This window comes from Bipolaris zeicola (genome assembly GCF_000523435.1).
Source record: "Bipolaris zeicola 26-R-13 unplaced genomic scaffold scaffold_54, whole genome shotgun sequence".
Lineage (NCBI taxonomy): Eukaryota > Fungi > Ascomycota > Dothideomycetes > Pleosporales > Pleosporaceae > Bipolaris > Bipolaris zeicola.
Window position 1 is genome coordinate 19,816 of NW_006912103.1, and position 19,808 is coordinate 39,623.

At 48.9% G+C, this 19,808-nt stretch overlaps 8 protein-coding genes across 8 annotated transcripts; 4 read left to right on the top strand and 4 right to left on the bottom strand.

Annotated features, from left to right (window-relative positions):
• Positions 1 to 969: 969 nt before the first annotated feature.
• COCCADRAFT_93469 (uncharacterized protein) lies at positions 970 to 1,272 on the bottom strand (the record flags this gene model as incomplete). The annotated part of the gene is made up of 1 exon (XM_007713054.1): positions 970 to 1,272. A coding segment is annotated over one exon (303 nt), but the record flags the coding sequence as incomplete, so codon positions are not given.
• A 1,966-nt stretch (positions 1,273 to 3,238) lies between these two features.
• On the top strand, positions 3,239 to 3,671 carry COCCADRAFT_35889 (uncharacterized protein; the record flags this gene model as incomplete). Its single annotated transcript, XM_007713055.1, has 3 exons — positions 3,239 to 3,262; positions 3,322 to 3,417; positions 3,555 to 3,671. The coding sequence occupies 3 exons, from the start codon at positions 3,239 to 3,241 to the stop codon at positions 3,669 to 3,671; spliced, it is 237 nt and encodes a 78-aa protein (XP_007711245.1).
• Positions 3,672 to 5,348: 1,677 nt separating this feature from the next.
• Positions 5,349 to 6,422, bottom strand: COCCADRAFT_25410 (uncharacterized protein; the record flags this gene model as incomplete). Its single annotated transcript, XM_007713039.1, has 4 exons — positions 5,349 to 5,737; positions 5,790 to 5,854; positions 5,903 to 6,020; positions 6,065 to 6,422. 4 exons carry the CDS (start codon positions 6,420 to 6,422, stop codon positions 5,349 to 5,351), a joined length of 930 nt encoding a protein of 309 aa, XP_007711229.1.
• Positions 6,423 to 7,792: 1,370 nt separating this feature from the next.
• Positions 7,793 to 9,289, top strand: COCCADRAFT_35891 (uncharacterized protein; the record flags this gene model as incomplete). Its single annotated transcript, XM_007713056.1, has 6 exons — positions 7,793 to 8,002; positions 8,051 to 8,177; positions 8,228 to 8,351; positions 8,410 to 8,736; positions 8,787 to 8,917; positions 8,970 to 9,289. The coding sequence occupies 6 exons, from the start codon at positions 7,793 to 7,795 to the stop codon at positions 9,287 to 9,289; spliced, it is 1,239 nt and encodes a 412-aa protein (XP_007711246.1).
• A 994-nt stretch (positions 9,290 to 10,283) lies between these two features.
• On the top strand, positions 10,284 to 10,466 carry COCCADRAFT_93462 (uncharacterized protein; the record flags this gene model as incomplete). Its single annotated transcript, XM_007713057.1, has 1 exon — positions 10,284 to 10,466. A coding segment is annotated over one exon (183 nt), but the record flags the coding sequence as incomplete, so codon positions are not given.
• COCCADRAFT_35892 (uncharacterized protein) lies at positions 10,463 to 11,386 on the top strand (the record flags this gene model as incomplete). Its single annotated transcript, XM_007713058.1, has 1 exon — positions 10,463 to 11,386. The coding sequence occupies one exon, from the start codon at positions 10,463 to 10,465 to the stop codon at positions 11,384 to 11,386; it is 924 nt and encodes a 307-aa protein (XP_007711248.1).
• Positions 11,387 to 11,565: 179 nt separating this feature from the next.
• Positions 11,566 to 15,829, bottom strand: COCCADRAFT_93395 (uncharacterized protein; the record flags this gene model as incomplete). The annotated part of the gene is made up of 4 exons (XM_007713059.1): positions 11,566 to 13,086; positions 13,133 to 15,454; positions 15,504 to 15,692; positions 15,749 to 15,829. The coding sequence occupies 4 exons, from the start codon at positions 15,827 to 15,829 to the stop codon at positions 11,566 to 11,568; spliced, it is 4,113 nt and encodes a 1,370-aa protein (XP_007711249.1).
• A 533-nt stretch (positions 15,830 to 16,362) lies between these two features.
• Positions 16,363 to 17,952, bottom strand: COCCADRAFT_93396 (uncharacterized protein; the record flags this gene model as incomplete). The annotated part of the gene is made up of 2 exons (XM_007713060.1): positions 16,363 to 17,696; positions 17,763 to 17,952. The coding sequence occupies 2 exons, from the start codon at positions 17,950 to 17,952 to the stop codon at positions 16,363 to 16,365; spliced, it is 1,524 nt and encodes a 507-aa protein (XP_007711250.1).
• Between the last annotated feature and the right edge of the window lie 1,856 nt (positions 17,953 to 19,808).

Genomic DNA, 19,808 nt, shown 5'->3' on the forward strand with positions numbered 1-19,808 from the left:
TTGGGCTAAAAGAAGATTCTCTTTTGTGTGGAACAAGCCGCACGGGATGGCCTGGAGTACTTCTGGCTCGACACATGTTGTATCGACAAATCAAGCAGCGCAGAACTCACCGAGGCCATCAATTCGATGTTGAAATGGTATCGAGCTTCTGATATTTGCTATGTATTTTTCAGCGATTTGGAACCCGAAAAACATTCGCTCTGGGGTTGTAAATGGTTCCGACGCGGTTGGACACTGCAGGAGCTGATTGCGCCATCCAGCGTTCGATTTTATGATGAGGAGTGGAATTTTCGAGGCGATAAGCTCAGCCTACGTTCAGAACTAGCGTCCATTACTCAAGTTGATCCAGATGTTTTGACCAATGCCATATCTCTTGCAGAGGTGCCAGTAGCTGTGCGGATGTCATGGGCCGCTAGAAGAGAGACAAAGCGAGAAGAAGACCGCGCATACAGTTTGCTTGGGATACTTGGAATCAATATGCCTATGCTTTACGGAGAGGGAGAAAATGCATTTATCAGACTGCAAAAGGAAATCATTAGAAACAGTCCTGATATGTCTATTTTTGGATGGACACAAAGAAACACGACAGTCGAGGGTGACCAACATAGTGGTCTACTTGCATCATCGCCAGTCTACTTTGAAGATACCGGATCCTTGGTGGTTTCTCAGGACACTGTCTTCGATATTTGTGAATTCTCTGTCACAAATAGAGGACTAAAGTTCGAAGTCCCACTGGCAATAGATCCAATCACAGGCTGCCACATGCTTCCTATCAACCATAGACACGGTACATACAGCAATGACCTTTATTCTCTTGGAGTGTTTCTACGACAGGTTGGGCCTAGTCTATACGTACGAGCCTTTCCCAATCGCCTAGCGACTATTCAGCGTCGTAGATCTATCAAATCTCTTCAAGTCGCCACCACACTTTCAGCGGAAGAAGTCACTTCTATTCGTGAGCACGTACTTTTAATTACCAAGCCGGTACGTCTGGACCATCCGAGTATCGGACTTTCCGAGATCGAGCCTGTTGGTTGCTGGGACCCATTTCGGAAAATGTTGTTTGCAGGGCATACCGGCGTGTTTCTGGGTTTCTTGCATTTTAAGCCTGAATGGGCTGATGAGTTTGATTCCTTTGTTCTTGTATGCCGTTTCAATCGGACAAGAGACCCATCTTGGCGGTTTAACTTGGTACGTGGCGACGACTGGCGGAGCATTCGGCCAAGATATCACAATCTTCATGAATACAACTATAAAGCATTCACACAGCCTCGGAAAACACTAGGATTGTATCTTTCGCATCTTTATGATGAATCAAGGAGAAAGAGGATAAGGGTATCTCTGGCCTCAGACGAGCTCGTTGCAAAGGGAGGCGCTTATCTTAGCTTGAACGTCGAAGATCTGGAAGCTGCAACTATGTAATACTCGACTACGTTTATTCACTCTTTACTGAAGCTCTATAAAGATCAATGAACATCTGGTGTCACATTAAGACGTCCTTTGACCCTTTCATTACAATGTATGTCGTACTTAATCCATATTCGGCTCGAGTAGCTCTATCGCTGCTCCTTCATTACAAGATAGATGGTTTTCTGCTCAAAGCCTTTGAGACGGTTAACATCAACATGATATACTTCTCCACTCGCATATCCCTTTAGGTGTGGCGCCTCTGCAAGCTTTTCTGAGCCGATTGAAACCACTCGGGTGCACACTGCATACATTTTTCCATGCCATTCCTGAGTACAGTATGTCCAACAAATGAGATCTAGACCCAAATTATTAACAAAAAGGCACATTCTGAGTCCATGGGTGGTTATCTCTGGACGTTGTAAAACGTTTATGCTGTGCGGAAGACGATCCGTGAGGGCCTCTATGGAGGCAAGGTCTAAGAGAGAATGGCGTTTCAGGCTATGCCATTCCAGCTTTTCCGAAGTGTCATTGATGCTTCCTGATAACAAGGTCGGGTGCGGAGCTAGTGGGTCCCAGACCGCGGGCCTTGTACAAAGCAGAATCGTGTAATCCTCGATTCTCCGAAAAATCTCATCCCAAAAGCGAAGACATGCGTTCCAACTGCCTTCTCCATACATCATCGTCATTTTGATGCCGAAAATGCCCAGAAGCGAGTACACCTGGTCTTCTTCCAGTGTTGCTCTGCGGTTTGCTGCCCACGATAACCGTTCTCTTACACTGAAATGAGCCAAAGGTCTTCCTTCCAGGGCTTGGGTGGCGATTCCAGTTATCTCATGGAGAGTTTGCCGAAGTGTGTTCTTATCACCAAGCTTTTGGCCTTCACGGGAGAAGAACTCGGCTGAACTAGAGGTAAGAAGCTCCTGAAGGGTCCAAATCCGGGCGAACCATCTGCTTTGCTGAAAAGCTAGCTGCCACTTACAATCAGATTCTTCGCTGATTTCTGACCACCCCTCGGTGGAGACATAAGATAGATAGACGTAGCATTTTGCTGCATTCTGATAATAGGAAGACAAAGAGTTGATAGCATCTTCAAGCGTGACCGAATCAGACCTGTCAATGCAACAGGTGTCGACCCAGAAGTATTCAAGGTCGTCCAGCGCAGCCTGTTTGGCGCAGAATACAAGCTTCCTATACCCTTCCTTGTGTCTTCCGCCATGACGTGAACCTTTCAGATCGGCAAGTGTCACCTCCTGCTCTTGCTAGGTATGCGACAGGATCGCATAATAGGGGATATGTTCTCCAACTAAGTCTTCAGTCAATGTAAACCCCCGATCGCTACTATATAGCAGCCGCATCAAGCTGCATGTGTGTGTATATGTGCGAGCGGTAGAGGCAGGTGTCGGAGCTTCAAAGCAGGCTGAGAAAACGGATGGCAGCTAGAGGCCTACCCACGCAATGCAGAGAGATGGTGGCTCTTAGATCTATTGTGAACGCCGGGTGATGGCTTTCTAAGTCAAAGGTGAAGAGGTACGGCATCCAGAGGCTTTGGAGTGCAGCAAGCTAAACGTTGGGGGAGGAGGCGCAGCTCGCCTGCGCAGTAGCGTACGTAAGGCTGACATTATGTAGCTGTGGCATAGAATTATATCGCGGCCACGATGCGGGTCCATGCGGGGCTGCCAATCGGTGGAGCCTACTAACTTTCACATGCAGCCGCTAGCTTAGCGAGAGACCCTTCTTTCTCAATCTACCCGCTCCGTGCAAGCGCCGACAACTACAACTCCATTTTTTTTCTTCCACCCTACCCAAACCTTTACACACAACCACCACAATGCCCATCTCCAAGAAAGACCGAGTACGCCAACCCCCTGCCATCAGCCAAATCAAAACATTCACTAACACCCGCCTGCACAGATCCAACGCGAACACCGCAAAGCCGAAAAAGCAGGCACCCGCGCCCCCGTCAAGGCCAACGGCCTCCCCGTCAAGGCTCCCAAGCCAACCTCCATTGTAGGCATTCCCATGCCTTCTCCTCCTCCCTGAACCTAGTCTCTGTCTTTCAAACATTTCCACACCTCACATAAGCAATCCTTTTGCTGCATAGTCAGCTAACGGGCACGCCCGCGCCCGTGCGGGGAATACTACAGTGCCAGAATTGCCGTCGCGAAATCGTAAACACGAATAAGGCGCAGCTGGAGGCGCATGCGGCGAGTCATGATTCGGTTGCTTGGCCCAAGGAGAAGTGTTGGCCTAATGACTTTTAGTGGGGTGGAGTTAGGTCATGGATATGTGGGGGTGAGTGGGATACACAGTGGATATACAGAGCGAAGCGAGGGACTCAAAGAAGCTGAGTCGGTATACGAGGTGGGAGAACCGGTACTGAGGGAGGAGTGTTTGAAAGTCGTACGCGTTTGGACATGCTCACGAGCGAGATGACAGTGCTTTATGATACCAGATATATTTGGAATGAAATAATATATTCTATCCCACATGGAGAAGCGAGGGTTTGGAATAACGATTTCACAAACACATTTATGTTTTCGAAAGGACTCGGTTTCTCGAGTTAGGAAACAATGAATGAATAAAATGGTTCTTCCTTTTACTACATGCATTGCATACGTAGTTGCGAAAAGACCCCTGCTACGATCCGCCTCACACGCCATTCGCGCCTCTTTGAGTAAGACAATAAGGCCAATGGTCTTTTAATTCTTACTCTTCACCAGACGTCCCCGCTCATACTGGCGACATGCCCTTACTAGCTCGTACTCTGCTTCTCTCGAGTCTCGCTATCCTGGCTAGCCTTGTAGAGCATATCCATCAATTTTCGCATCCAAGCGGTATACCCTGGGGTTTTTGGGCTGATAGAACCCTGAACAAACCGGCATAATTCAATCGCCTTCTTAGGCTCGCCGCTGAGGTGATAGCTGCAGATAAGGCTTTGTGCGCAGTCCAGGGCAACCTTGCTCCCTAGTCCGAGTGTATCTCGGCAGAGCTGCCAGCACTTCAGCTGGAGGTCCAAACCTTTTTTATTGTTTCTGTTGTTTCGATACGTCTGCATGAAGTCTTCTATCCAGATTCTATGAGCCTGCAATTGTGGATCGAGACGTTGTAGAATGGCTGCATCTAGTTCTATTGCTTCCTCTGGCGTGTCTGAAGACGCGTATGTTCGGGCGATGACTCTGAGGAGTGTGCGTTGTTCAAAGTGCAGAGGCAGCGATGCGGATAACATGGTGTGTGCGGCTTCTTTGGCGAACATGAGTTGGTTGTGCTTGAGCCCTGCTTGATGATAGCGAGTGAGAAGGGCTATAGCCCACTGGCAGGATACCATGGATGGCAATAACTGCTTGACCGTAGGCCAGAGGGCCTCGCGCAGGGCGACCCGGTCAATTGCACTGCAAGGTAGCATGCGGGAAAGGTATCTATCGGCTCTCACCAGAAAGAGTTTATCGTCACAGTATCTGATGCGGACAATGCTCTGTGTCCTGAAGACCGCTCTGAGAACCAGGCGTCGGCGGTTGTTGAATGCGTGGTAAATTTCGGGGTGGGTGAAGATCAGACGCTTTAGAGATATCAGATCTCGGCACCTGATTAGCAATTCGTAGAGTATGTCTTCGTGGAGCGTGTGTACATTGAGAGCACACACGGTTGATGGTGGCGAAGCAAAAGGCATGATGGTGAGCCGATTGCAGATAGCAATGGGTAAAGAATATATTTGACCTAGGTACTCACATATAGTGGTACGGAGGTTACCTGACCCAGATTTGATACGCCATGATAAATTTACGTAAAGCCACTGAGCTAGCCTTGAAGAAAACAGATATATCAAATTGGAACAATAAGAAACGTCCTCTTTCATCAAAAGCTCATCAATAAACGTGGTATCAACTGAACAGGGCCCGAATGTGCACCAAACATGAGTAACATAACTATGTCTCTTTTCACTAATGATTACTTATAGATTCCACCTGAACTGACACCTCCTGTGTCCGTGTTATGACTAAGTCTTCTTCTCCCTTACTACGATGATTAACATGCCGACGGCTGAAGCTCAGAATACTCTCTTGGCTCTCCTGACCTATCGTCGTATCTGAAATCCCCGTCTTCTTGTGTCTCCTGGATGACCGAAATGTTTTGCTTCCAATTGTGACCAGCTTCGTGGCATGTTGGCCATGTGATGCATAACCGCTTCGTCCTCGCTCCCCTCTTGTGCTGCCAAATAAACCGTGACCGAAGATGCGATCGATTAGTGGCTGGAGAGTTGGAATGCATGCGGCGATGATGATTGCATTTCCTTCAATGCTGGTCCAGATTGTGATGTCGGCAGTGTCGTCTATACAATCGGTCAACATATACTCGTAGCTTTGAAACAAATTTTCACTTACAACTGAAGTCAGCGCTGGCAAGTGCAGGTAGCCGAGTCGACTTGTAAACCGCAACGGCTGCAGCTCTATTTACAAATGAGAAGTCATCTTCCAACGAGCGTTTGTAGACTTACACGGAGCCTAACCCGAGCGCAAAGCTGAGAGCGATCTTCTTTTTTACGTTCATCTGTAGCCTGTAGAGAACAGCAGCCGGATATATCGCAAGATAAAGATCCACAATGGCGGATAGAGCTGTCAAAATGAGTCGAGTTCCCCATTTCACACGGGTGACGTACTGCCAGCAACAATGGCATAGTATACCAAAACCCATGGGCTCCAGCAAGTGCCTTTAACTGTGAAGTCCCACTGCGATCGTGTTGGAGTACACTGCGCGAAGAGAATGACAACACAACCAAGCAGAATCAGTAAGCAACCGCCAGTCATTGACCAAAGGAACACCGCGTGACCTTGGCTGGGGTTCATGATTCTCGTTAGAAGTGCTACCACAGCTAGCTTGGGGATCCCAAATGAAAGTATCCCTGGGCAAAATCCCGCAATAGTGTATAGTATGGCATCTGATTTCTGCTCGGTGGTGAGCGTAGCGAAATGACGACCATTGCCGGCCCGTACGGCGGCTATCGTTAGGCCAAGCATGACGTAGCCACATATCTGCTCAATGCGTCAGTACCTTGCGAGGTGGGAAGAGCCCTGATGAAAATACTTGCCATGGATAAAATCATCAGCCAGTCATCTAGGCCAATGTGTGACTGTATTTTGCCTCGGACATAAAGTCTTGCAGCCACAAAAAGGGTGGCCAGAGCAGTCAGTGAGATGCATACCGCTAAGATCGTAGGCCCCTTGTCTTCGTTGGCGAGATGTTCAGGCAACACTTTTGGTCCTGACATATCACAATCAAGTCCTGCGAGAAGACTAGACAATTGTCATGTATTTCCGGGGAAGATTGAGTGCCTCTGCAGCAAGCCGATGAACATAGACATGTCTTATACATTGCCCAAGCCAACAACAACGTTGTAGATCCAGTCTGAGCGTCTAATTCCAGGTTGTTGCATCTTTTCCCAACTGTCCCGCGTTCTTCGATAGGCATTCTGCCTAACGGAAATTTGCTGCAGCGGATCGCTACCGCGCCGCAATAGAAAATGCAAGTCCGCGCAATCAATGCGTGCCAACACCGAATGGTAGTAGTAACACCCCTTGCATAACACATGCCGGCCAAGCCCGAGTGCATATGTAAACTAATTCTTTAATTTCTGGGTGTAGATCAGTCCTTTTTGTTCGCTGTTGATGTACGGGGCATGTAGTGTAAAGGAGGGCGGAATCCTCCTCGCTTGTTGCGGATAATTCAGCACCTAGTTATCACAATGTCAGCGCGCATGCTCATGATGTTTCAATCAGTGCAAATAGTTTGATGCCGAATAAAAACTATCTTGAGGCAGTCCACGATACCAGTTCACAACCACACGTATGAAGATGCGCTCGAGTCATCCCTGAACCAACTGTCATGCTAGTGAAGTTGCCCCCAACATCGCGCTACTAAATGCGGCACAGCGGACCAGTCGAAATGTTACCGTACAGCCGCTCTTGCGTTATGCTCGTTTGCGAGGCGACACTTTAGCGCTCCTTCATTCCCAATGCTATGGTTCGTGTTGCGGACTTCAATCAATCAAGGGTCTAGCCGGTTAAGTTAGGTGCGGAGACACCCCGAGCCCTTGATTCCGTCAATTCCTTCCAATTTGAAGAGAATCTTACCCTATGAAATATATTGAGCCTGCATGATCATACAGGCTCGTAGTTCAGGAGATGTCAAAGGTATGACTAGTGCTGGTGTGCCTCATGGTACACAACGAGTCAAGATCACTTATGGAAAGTGGTTTTAAAGTCACGGTTGTCCGTTTCAATCCATTACCCCAAAGATATTTTTGCTCTATAGTTCAAATAGAGTTCATTTGAACGATATCGTAATCCCTGTTCGCTCAGGCACTTCTTCACCGAGCCCATCATTAACCATGACCGTACCTCTACTCGATGGCGGCATTGCCGTACGTGCCAACGATCCAGGAGCCGTTCCAAAGATACTAGAGAAGCTTCTGATGTTTAGAAAATCGTCAATTACTGAAGGCAACGACGGTCGTCTGGATATGCTCGCGTTGGCTAGGGGTCTGGTGGTAGCTTTGGAGACTCCCCGGGAAACAATGATCAAACACAACTGGGTGCAGGTATGTGTATCAGGATTCTAGGACTGAATATATCTAAGTTTCTTGTAGCCGGGCTGTCATACGGCTATTACGGCTTGTTACAATGCAGGTGTGTTCAAAGTACTTGCTGAGAAAGACAGGCCAACAAAGGTCGATGAGATTGCGGCCGAGCTCGGAATTCCTCGCCAAACATTAGGTAAGCCTACATTCCCGCATATCTTCACAGAAAGCCTCTAATATCTGCAGCTCGCATGATGAAACACATCGCAGCTATGGGCTACATCAAGGAAACAGGAACTGATGAGTATGCACCGACAAACTTCTCCAAAGCGCTAGACATACCCATCATCGGAGATGGTTACCCTTGCCTGTAGGTGCTAAATCTGACTCATTGCTAACACGTTTGGTTGTAAGACTGACCTAATTAGTGCTGGTGGAGCCCATCCATCCTGCAGCAAGTTCCCAGAGTACCTCAAGGGAAGTAACTACGAACTCACCTCAGATATCGAATCTGGACCATACCAATTTGCATTCAATACTAAAATGAGCATGTTTGAATACATGATTGCTCACCCGCCATTGGGCCAACAGTTCAATCATCACATGAGTGGATATCGGCAAGGTCGACCAAGTTGGATGGACCGTGACTTTTACCCAGTGAAAGAAAGGCTCGTAAAGGGAATGGATGCGTCTAAGGATGCAGTGATGCTGGTAGATGTTGGAGGAGGCCATGGTCATGATATCGAAGAGTTTAGGTACGGTCGTAGGAACCTAATCACCAAATGCATGCTTACAAAATGTCTAGGCTAAAACATCCCGATGCATCTGGTCGGCTCGTATTGCAGGACCTTCCCCCTGTCATTGATAGCATCGAGAATCTACATCACGATGTCGAGCGTATGAAATACGATTTCTACACTGAGCAACCCATCAAAGGTCAGTCTGAAAACTTAAACCCGCCACTGTGAAAAGGGACTAACATCAACAGCGGCTCGAGCATACTACCTACATTCAGTGCTCCATGACTGGCCCGACGACGTATGCAAGATTATCTTGGATCAGGTTACCGGTGCTATGAAGCAAGGATACAGCAAACTCCTGATCAACGAAATCATCATCCCAGACCAGGGAGCAGACTCCGAGGCCACGGGACTGGACATGATGATGATGACACTTTTTTCCTCCAAGGAGCGCACAATGGAAGAGTGGAAACGATTGTTAGAGTCGCCTGGACTCGATCTGAAGATTGTGAAAGTATGGAGTGTCAAGCACTCACAGGAGAGCTTGATTGAGTGCGAATTGGCATAAAGTGTGTCGGATGACTGCATGTATGCCTGAATGACATTCCAGAATCCTTTTCAAATGTCTTTACATGTTTCTAAATGTCTCACGATCATCTTAGTACTAGAAAACGATAAAAGCTATCTGGTCAGTATGTTCCTGGCCCTCCGCGGAGCAGCGCTTACCCTGCATCCTTCATGACGCGAAAGGAAGCTGGGCCTTGACACGCCAAGCACAATTCAATGCATGCGTATATGTAGAATGCTGTATCGGTCCGAAGTTGACTGTTTATCATGATAGCATCGTCTGATCCCACAAGTGATGGTGGCCGGAAACCTGGAGGCTAACCCTTTGCAGGGCCTGGCACAGGCCTATCATAGGTGAAACATGTGCACGTTTATTGATAAGCTGACGATACCACTGTTCTATAAGCTCAGGAAATATCATTCGCTGAAGTGAACGTTACATGGCGCCGGAGCAGAGACCTCCTCGTCTGCGATGAGATGCCTCTGCTTGGTGAAGCCACGGGAGATGCATCCTTTTCGGGGCATATCCAACCTCAAGGCAATTGAAGTATTAACCATGGCGGATGTATAGGAATGAATAACGACACTGTAGTTTCTGGCTCCATTGGTTGTGGGATCGATGTATCTCGCCGCGTTGTTACCCACTCCGCCCTCTCTTTTGACAAGCGCTGGGACCTACGGAATGAGGGTGCTATATGGCACGTGATCCATGAAGCCTTGTTTTTGTTCGGATCTTGTGCCGTGTGATAGACGTCTTGTTTCACAATAACCAACAGATACCTTTTTTATTTATCAGTTGCGCTAACAGTATATGTGCTTACGGGACTACTGTCTTGTACGGAACGAAGTAGAAAGATTCTGAAGTTCGAGGAAATGACAAGAATAAAGTTAGGTAGACAAAAGGAATCGCCATGCGATCCAATGCACCATAGATGTAATACGTGCGTGGAGTTCGGAGTATCTACAGGATCATAGTGCCAGCCAGCTACCATGGCATTCCCGAGATATCCAATAGTATCTCTAGAATGAATACTACATTGGTCCTTCAGTCCCTTACGAAAGTATCGGGTGCTAGCCTGAGCTACAAAAACATGGGAAACAACAACACAACTCAACAAACCAACGTAGCAACTACCCGTTTTCACCAACAAAGAAACCCATCACAGTCACCACCATGACATCCGTCATCATCTTCGGGCCGACTGGTCAAGTCGGATCTGCTGCCGCACGAACAGCCGGAGACCTTGGAGCCAAAGTCTGGTTGGCAATGCGAGACACATTAAAAGCCATCCCTGGTCTCACCAAAGAGTCCGCTGGCAACTTTCATCGGATCCAAGCCGACCTTACCAAACCCCCGACCGTCAGCCAGGCCATCAGGACCTCCGGAGCCAAACGCGCGTTTATCTACCTCGTCCATCATGAATATGAACACCTCCACGACGCCATTATCGCAATGAAAAACGAAGGCGTCGAATTCATCGTTTTCCTCAGCAGTTTCACAATCTACACCAACCAAGCCCTCCGCACCATCTCCCCATCCGACCTCCTCCCATTCGTCCACGCCCAAGTAGAAGCAAGCCTAGAAGAACTCCTCGGTCCAGAGAACTACGTCGCTGTGCGTCCCGGATGTTTCGCCACAAATCTATTATCAGCACGAGACAGCATCCTCGCAAACGACGTCAAATTGTACGGCGGAGAGTTCCAACAAGATAACATCATCCCGAGTGACATCGGCAACGTCATAGGCAACATCGTTGTTTCTGGTTCGAAAGACCAGAAAATCGTATATCTTTATGGTCCCGAGGTGCGCTCGATACGAGATAGCGTCGCAAGAATCGGGGGCGTTCTCGGGAAAGATTTGAAAATAACGACTCTGAGTCCCGAGGAAGCGTATCAGAAGTACGTTGAGCGCGGTATGCCTCCGTCTTTTGCAGAGTACATGGTGAAAACGCTGGGTACCAAGGGTCCAGACAAGGGCAATGGTGAGCGGTTCCCCCACTATGAGGATGGAGTGAGGAATGTGAAGGTTTATACGGGCCGGCCGCCGATGAGGCTTGAGGACTGGGTGAGACAGAATAAGGCGTTATTTGGGGCATGATTGATCAAAATGCGATAGTTGAGATGGAAGAGTTTCTACCCGTGAGTGATGTGACGAACAATGGAATCTCTGTACACTCAACACGACACTGCAAACACACTGAGGTCTCCAGGAATAAAAAGACGTGTATTAATATCCTAACATTCCCCTTTCACTCACGCTATCAAAACCCGAGCTGCCTAAAACCCAAAAGCGTCCAACAAACTATTCGCATCCGGCTCATTAAACTGCGTAGGTGGCGGTTTCTTCTTCTCTTCCTTCTTCTCCTTTTCTTGCTCAGAATCTGCCTCCTCCTCAAGTGGCGCCGCCTGAATTTCTCCTTTCTTGAGCTCTCTGACCGGTAAATCAGCCACGACCAATGAACTGCGACGACGCAGCAGCTTCCTAGGATCAAAATCGAAATCTTCGGCGCTGGAGTTGCGTCCGTGAGTGTCGGAGCTCTCCCGTGGCATCGTAGGACTAAGCAATGGCACGCGGTCGCCGGTAGCTTGTGACTTTTTCGTTGATGGCGGTGGAGGGAGTAGGAATTCCCATGTCTTGACCAGATCGAGTGCGAGAACATCACAGCCCATGCGGTCGTACAGTCCAGCGGTGTGCAGCACAAAGTCCCATTCCTCGCGCATACCAATCATGGTGGCGCCACGGAGCGTTTGTAAGCTCTTTTCGCGAAGCTGCTTGTATAGTACTACAAGAGCAGGGTCGTCGGTGAGGTAGGATTTGGCAAGTGGGTCAGGACTCTCGGATGTGTCGATGAGGTCGGAAAGCGGCGTGACGAGCGCACGCACGGCCATATCCTTGCGGTTGAGTAGCCAGTATGCCCAGATTGCAAGCCACCGGTTTCCTTCTCGGGCAGCCTGGGGTAGAATTTTGTTCTTGAGGAAGTCCAGTAGCACCGGAGACTCATCACCACCATAAACCCTCGCTACGGCAATAGCAAGCTGCGTATCTCCTAGCTGAGTATGCAGCACGTTGACAGCTACGTCGAGGCGATCTGCAAGCAGGAAGAACGAAGCGGCATATTCGAATCTCCTTCTGCCCATGAGAGCATATGCATTCTTAAGCGCAGCAGTCTTCCAGCGGTCTTCATTAAAGTTGTTCGATAATAATCGATGTGTGGCGGTTTGTTCTCTTGACCAAGTTGCCATGCGCCATAGGCCAACCAGGACTGGTTTCTTACGCAGAGCCATGTAGTACAAAGCGCAGTCAACTGGGTTCTTTTCTTCAGTCTTGGTGTACTCATTCCGAGCAATGACCTCGAATTGAGCGCGCAGTGCGTTCGTATCCGACAGCCACATGAACACTCCGCATTCCTTAGCGTGTTGCCATAGCATCTTTCCGCTAAAATGCCTGCTGACGAGGTCCACTAGGATGTCTTGGCTTCCGGAATAAAATGCCCAGACGATCTCACGCCATGAAATGGGGCCTTTATGGACCTGGCTGAGGACGTGTTGTCGGAAAAAGAGCAAGAAGCGACCCGCGTTGTCATCAACCGAACGACGATGCCTCTCCACCATGCCAATACACTCGATGATATCAGCTAGACGGAATTGTTCGCGACTTGAAAGCAAGGGTATCTGCTTCTTAGTCAAAAGTTCCTTGAGATTTGACGCGACTTCTTCAGTAACAGCCTCTGGTTCGCTATCATCTGAGTAATCCATATAAGACGAGTGTATGTCTTTCTTAGATGTAGTCATTTGGGTCTACGTATGTTAGTGATCATCCTATCGAATACAAAAGTACACATACCTGGTCCTCAGAGAAATCCTCTGGGGCGAAGCCCAGTGTGCTGTCAAATTCCTCGCCCTCAATCCAGAACTTGAGCTTCTTGTAAAGAGATATCAAGATACGCTGCACTAATAGCAGCTTACCAGCCAACACGCATTGCGATAGCAGTTGAGGATGGTATGCTGGTAATGGGCCATTGAGACGACTGACAGCTTCAAAGATGTCGATATGTGCAGTCTTGCGTGACAAAGTTCGTAAACTGGGGAAAAGACTGTCGGTTATTTCCACATGCTCATCTTGTATGAAGAGCTGATTACCTGCGCCTATGACTAGATTGCCACTCCCTAGCCATACTGAGTCACCAATTGGATGGGGAGTGATGTCTCGAATTCGCACGTCACCGATTTTTACCCAGGATGGACCTGCGTTCAGATAGTCGTATCGCAGTTGCGCGTAAATGACAACACGGTGAGGGAAGCCGACAGCGAGGATAGACTGGTTATCTGGAGTGGATGACCAATCGAGATCAGAGATGATGCCATTACCTTCAAAAGTCTCCTGATGCTCGAGTTGCGCACTGCGGGTGTTCCAGATGGTCAGTGTGGTCCGTTCAGCGTCCACCAGCGCGGCTTTTCGTATTGAAGTTCCACTAGCAAGCGAAGGGCTGTGTACGCCAGTGTCCACCTCAGACATCAACAGCCATTCAAGATCTCGCTTTTCAAGATTGACACGGGCAGTCCAAGACTTGATGACTCCCGACTTGGTGTACGAAATGGCAGTGTCTCGCGCAAATGCATCAAGAAAACCGGAGATGACAGGTGCCGAACCTGCAGGGTCCACAGGCAATACAAAAGCGAGGTCGTCGCCGCAGCCAAGGTCAAAGGTGGAGAATTGCTCGAGAGAAGCGGGTGCATGGCCATTTGTGTACCCGTTGGCATGTGTACTGTTGGATGAGTTTCTTCCAGTAGCCGGGTCTCTTTCCAGTACTGGCAGTGTAACTTCCCAGCATATACCTTTCGTCTCAGAGCTGACTGTGGCAACGTGAACACGCCTCCTATCATGGTCAATTTCGGGAATGACCAAAAGACATAGAGGCTTCCCTCGTAACTCGTAGGGACGCCGCATAATTTCGACAGCTTCGTGTCCACGTGTATCCCATAGCGAGATTTCTTTGTGATGCAGAAAGACAAGGAAGTTGCCCTCTTGTAAAAGTGCAGTACGGTGGATGTGCTCAGTGACGTTGATACTGCTGTGACGATGGAGCGTCATGCCATCGTCCCCCTGTCGGTGTATCCAAACTATGCACTCATCGGTAGTGGTACGCGACACAAGGGCCTTTCCACTGGCAGTACGATTGACTTTCTTGATAGCATGCGAGTGCCCTGTCCACATGGCCTTGCGTTGCATGCGCTGTGGCTGCTGCGAAGGATCAAACAAGTAGTCGATGCGCGCCTCCAGCCACTCCATGCGGCCGTCAAAGTGATGCGATAATATGGTCAGTTCAGACTCGGGCTTTTCGTCAATAAATGCATAGAACTGCACATTGTCCTCCATGGGTTTGGGATCCTTTGCGAAATGCATGCGCAGTCCATCGACGTGGGCAATATTGAAGACGTCAGTAACCTTCTTGCCCTGGGCGCCCACGTTTTCGAACCCCCATGCTGACATGTTGCCACGATCGTCGAGCACAACGCAGATCTCGGGACTGCGGTTCGCGACCTCGATTAGGTGATGGAGGGCTATTCCGTGGTCCTTTTCCTGGGGCGAAGCCTGCTGCATTGCTCTTTCCGTCGCTTGCTTGAAGTGCTTGCCGTCAATGAAGAAGGCGTACCGCTTGCTCGACTGGCGGTCCAGCGGTATATGACGCTCCATGATGGCTTCCATTAGGTCCACCTCAGCCCACATGTGCATACCGTCTACTCCGTGATGTTCTCCAGGCACCCATACGCGCACTTTGTTGTCGGCGCATATCGTGTAGAGCACATTGTCGGCCAATTGCTCCTTTTGAAGCGGATACCGCCAGTGCAAGCCGGTGATTGCTTTGGGATGGGGAAGGTAGAAGTAATCGAATCTCTGATCCGCAGAGCCAAATGCTGTGCGACGCCATATCTTCAGTAGTCGGTCGTGCTGGCCGGTTGAAGCTATCAGCTCGGCGTCGGGCGAGAAGTGGGCAAACTTGACGGGGTTGGCCAACTGTTTGGACCACGTATACTCGATATCGCCATGGGTGTTGAACAGGGTCAGCGAAGCACTGCCAGCGAGAAGTTCATCAGGCATCCCCCATGAGAGCGTCGTGATGGTGTCGTCGGCATCAGGCAATGCCATGCTGCCTTGTAGCGACCACTGCAAACAATATCAGCGGCCATCCACACCCGTCGCCTCGTGTTCCCACCTTTATAGCACCCTCATCCTGCCCGTACGGTCGGTATACATAAATGTGTCGCGTCGAACATACGGCCAGCTTGCCCGTGGCCTCGTCTATTGCGACTGCCTCGAGCTCAAATTCGTCGTCAATGTAGAGCGTCTGCAGAACATGGTTGGGCCGGTCGAGAAGAATCAGGGCATTGCCGGAGATGTAGGCCTAGTCATGAGTGGCGTCAGTCCCAATGCATGCGACAAGGTCGTGGTCTGGCGTACAATAATCTGGAGGCCCTCCCACAAGCCATGGGCGACGGCCTGCAGCTTGGCCTGCGGGCGCCCAGGGAGAATACCGCGCATCGAAGTCTGGCGAGCGTTGCTACCGTGGCTGCCACATTTTCAGGTGGCTGGATGTCGCGGAAGTCTAGGGAGTCTATGATGTCTTCAATCCGTTCCCAGGCACTCGGGAAGCGTTCGGTGGATTGCGGTGCGAGGTGCGACATCTGGGGTCCCTGGATCCATGTGCTTGAAGCTCACGCGCACGATCCACATGCAATGTCGTCACTAAAAGCGTCTTACACACTGGATGGAAGCATCGACAATTCATGCACATATCTCTGAGCTTTGCGCGCTGCGTTCAAAGCATTCATGTAGTACAAGTAGTACACACGCTAACTGGTCATCGTCATCTGATCGCAAGAAGAAACATGGACCTCCAGACGTGGCTGCAACCCTTCCGCAACTCTTCTCGGAATCGGAACGCTAGCGCAGAACCCTGACCCTTCCTTTATGTTTCTTTCTTTCACCGTCACCAACACGCAAATTCAGAGCATTGCGAAAAAAAAAAGGTGTCGTGTTCCGACTATCTGCCCTCTCTTAATGCTTCCACAGGTCTAGGCCATGGTTCTCTCCACCTTGCCCTCTACATCCCCTTGCTCCCCCTTACCCTTCCACTCCACCGTTACTGTAATGCCTCGGTCATCGCCCTTCTCTTTCGCGTACGTCAGAGTACCCTCCAAGACAGTGCCCTTCTTAAAAGCTTGCTTCTTCGCAACCTCGGGATCCAACAGCAGCACGGCCTGATGCCAATGAGTAGGCGTGTTGCTAGGGCCTGTTGAGAAGCCCAAGCCAGGGATGCCGTTCTTGCCCCAGTCGACGCTGTCAATCGTCTTGATATCCTGGCTACTTCCCGGATGGATGAAGATGGTGTCGAACCAGATAGCGATTGCTTCCAGTGACGTGATGTCGCGGTCGAGCGTCATGCGAAGTGGGATCTTGAAGCTCAGATCTTTGATCGCCACAGTCTTCATCTCCAGCAAATGGCTGTTGGCGCTTCCGCACAATGACTTCTCAGGTACGTCGAATACGCCAATTTCGTGCGTGTTGAGCAGACCACCCGGTATCATAGGCGAGAAGTCGAATCCGTAAATGTCTTTCCAGAACTTCTCGCCCGTGCTGTCGGCTATCCATTCGGCATCACTGATGGGTGCAAGACGAATGTTGCAGTGAGAAGGTACCATGATACCATCAGGCTTCAAATACATGTCACGAGCGCGCAGGACCGAGTCGAGCATGCCCTCAAAGAGCAATCCGTAGCCCATCCATTCCGAGATGATAATGTCGACCTTTTCCTTTCCGATCCGGCGTTGCGTGTTGAAGTCTTCGGCTCTTCCTTGGATCAGCTCAATGCGGTCTTGGTATCCATTCTTCTCGATAATCTCCTTTGCACGCACAGCGATGCCCGAGTTGTCAACGGCAAACACCTTCTTTGCCCCCGCTCGCGCACAAAACAGCGAAAGAATACCGGTACCGCAGCCAACGTCCATGACAGTCTTTCCCGCAAAGACATCAGCGTTCTTCTCAATGAAGTCACGATATCCTTCTGTCCGTACGCGGTCCTCAATCATCTCTCGGTGAATGCTGTTACCCTTGTACGACTCAAAGTAGTCTTGATCACGGTCGTTGACAAGTTTGATCTTGGAAAAGTCCTCAGGCATATCCTTTTGCAACTTGGCCTCGTACTCATCGTAGTCGATTGCATTAGCATCGTCGTTCGGCATGAGGTCGCCAAGTTCAAAAAGCAGGGCATCGTCTTCTAGAACTGGCTGCAGGTACTTGTCGCTTGAGAGGTCGTCCAGTGTCATCTTGATGGACTTGGGATCAGTTCCCTTTTGTGCTTCAAACCGCAAGTAGTTGATCAGCTTAATGATTGTAATCTCATCTGCATCTATTGTCATTGTGAGTAGTCATCCTAAATGGGTTAGACGCTAATGGTTCTTTTTCGTTTACGCACCTGGTCCGAGTCCTTTGATAGTCTCTGTGAGATCAAAACCGTGCTCGGCCTTGTCATGTGCTATCATATCCGATACACGGTTCCATTGTCGATCAGAAAACAGATCTTTGAAAGTAGACGTATCCGGCTCGCTCGCGTCTTCAACGATGCTGCCCACGGAGCTGGCCGTGTCAGAATCTGTGTCTGACATGACTGTATGTGTGTGTGGTGACAATTCAAAAAATTGCCGGGGTATCAAAGAAGAGAAAAATTGCAAAGAATTATGAAGGTTTGTCAAGTTGGTTATAGTGGGGGAAAGTTCTGCGGTTAGTGTTTGCATTTGTGGGCGATACTGCGGGGTAGGCTCGTCGCGCCTGCCGTACCTACGTCAATTTCCACACTGCCCTGACATCTCCTTTCCTGCCACGTTGTCTTGTAAATGCCAAAGGCTCCAATGCTGGCAATTTCCTGGGAAACTACGATGTATATATGGATCAACGAATAAACAGAATGTGTATGCTTACTAAGACATCTCTTCACCCCAGCATCCATCAACACTCGGTAAATCTGCCTGTCAATTCGTAGTAAATCCAAGGGAAATACCCGCCTCGCAGCCATCACTCTGCTTCATCTGCTTATACAAATACTGACGATTGTCTGTCAGCATATCATTTGATGCTTAGTTTTTTTTTCTGACGAACCTTGGAATTACATTAGTGATATCGCTAGACTGGGTCTGTTCGTATATCACCTTGGCCATCACGGGTTGAGTAGGTTTATATCGCCTATAATCCAGCAACTAGAGTCTAGATCACACCTCCTAGGTCTTTCTGGTTCAATAAGTGTATCCCGGCTGGTACATTTTCTTAGCTTGAAGAATTTCATCTTCTAGGCTATGCCAGAGCAGTATGTAGATGAAGACTTATCATAGCTGTGTCACCACCGATACACCTATACTGCGATCTGCCATTAAGATGAATTTGACGTCGATAGAAAGTCAAGAGCTTTTGCACCGATTGGCAGGAGTCTCTGATCAGGATAATATTTATTCTCCCCATTTCATTGGTAAACGCATTTCCGACATATGACGTATCGGTCGCCGAATCTAGAACTCAAATCTGGGTCAAGTCAATCTTGGTCGGGCATGTGAACATGCTAATGGTGTAGATTGAGTTCCATTGGCTGAAAAAAAACGTCATCGGTCTCACAAATTAGTGGCTTTTTACATCTCTCAGCCTTCTGGTCATATGGCTTATTCCAAAAAAGAGGGGCGTTTGGTCTTTTTCTACATCGCCGTAAATTCGTTTCCTAATTGCAAATGGTCTCACATAGACATTGTGGCAATTCCATTCACAACGGCGTCGTCGAGAAATACAAACGTAGGTCACATTTCTGACCAATCTCAACGTGAGGAAAGGAATTTGACAAGAATTAATGATAAAGTTTAGTAGCGCCAGCAGTTTGCGGCTTGTGGTTTCCCTGACTCGGCAATACACCGATTTCCAGTTCGGGACATCAAGATCCCGAATAACCTTTCAGGCGGGCCCTCAACCACACTAGGTGCAATAACAACACCAACTAAGGGCTTTTATTCATTGATTCTAAGTTTGCAATAAGTTTACAAAAGCGGTTTCGCGTCTTGTTTTTTTTTAGCTGCATGTATCAAATCCCTGCACGAGGCTCGTCGTCATCCTCTGCAGCCAGAGACAAAAGCTGGGTAATAAATAGCATATAGAATCACGTATTAAAACGTCACTAAACTAGATCACCCCATGATTGATAGTGTTTTGGACAAGTGACCTCTTGGCAGATACGTGGATGATGCTGTTCCATCCTGTTTTGGATACGTAATAGTAGCGATGCTCGTGACCACAATGTTACAACAGAGCCTTTGACCTTGTTCTGTTTCGAGTAATCAAATCTCTGTATTGAGGTTTGAATTGACGCTGCTCCCTTCATATCAAAGAGTGTACCTAGATAGACGATGCTTTTCTATGGTCGAGAAAGCCATTCAAGCCACAAAGGGGAAACGATGAAGTCAAGCCCACAATTCGCACGCGTTCGAGA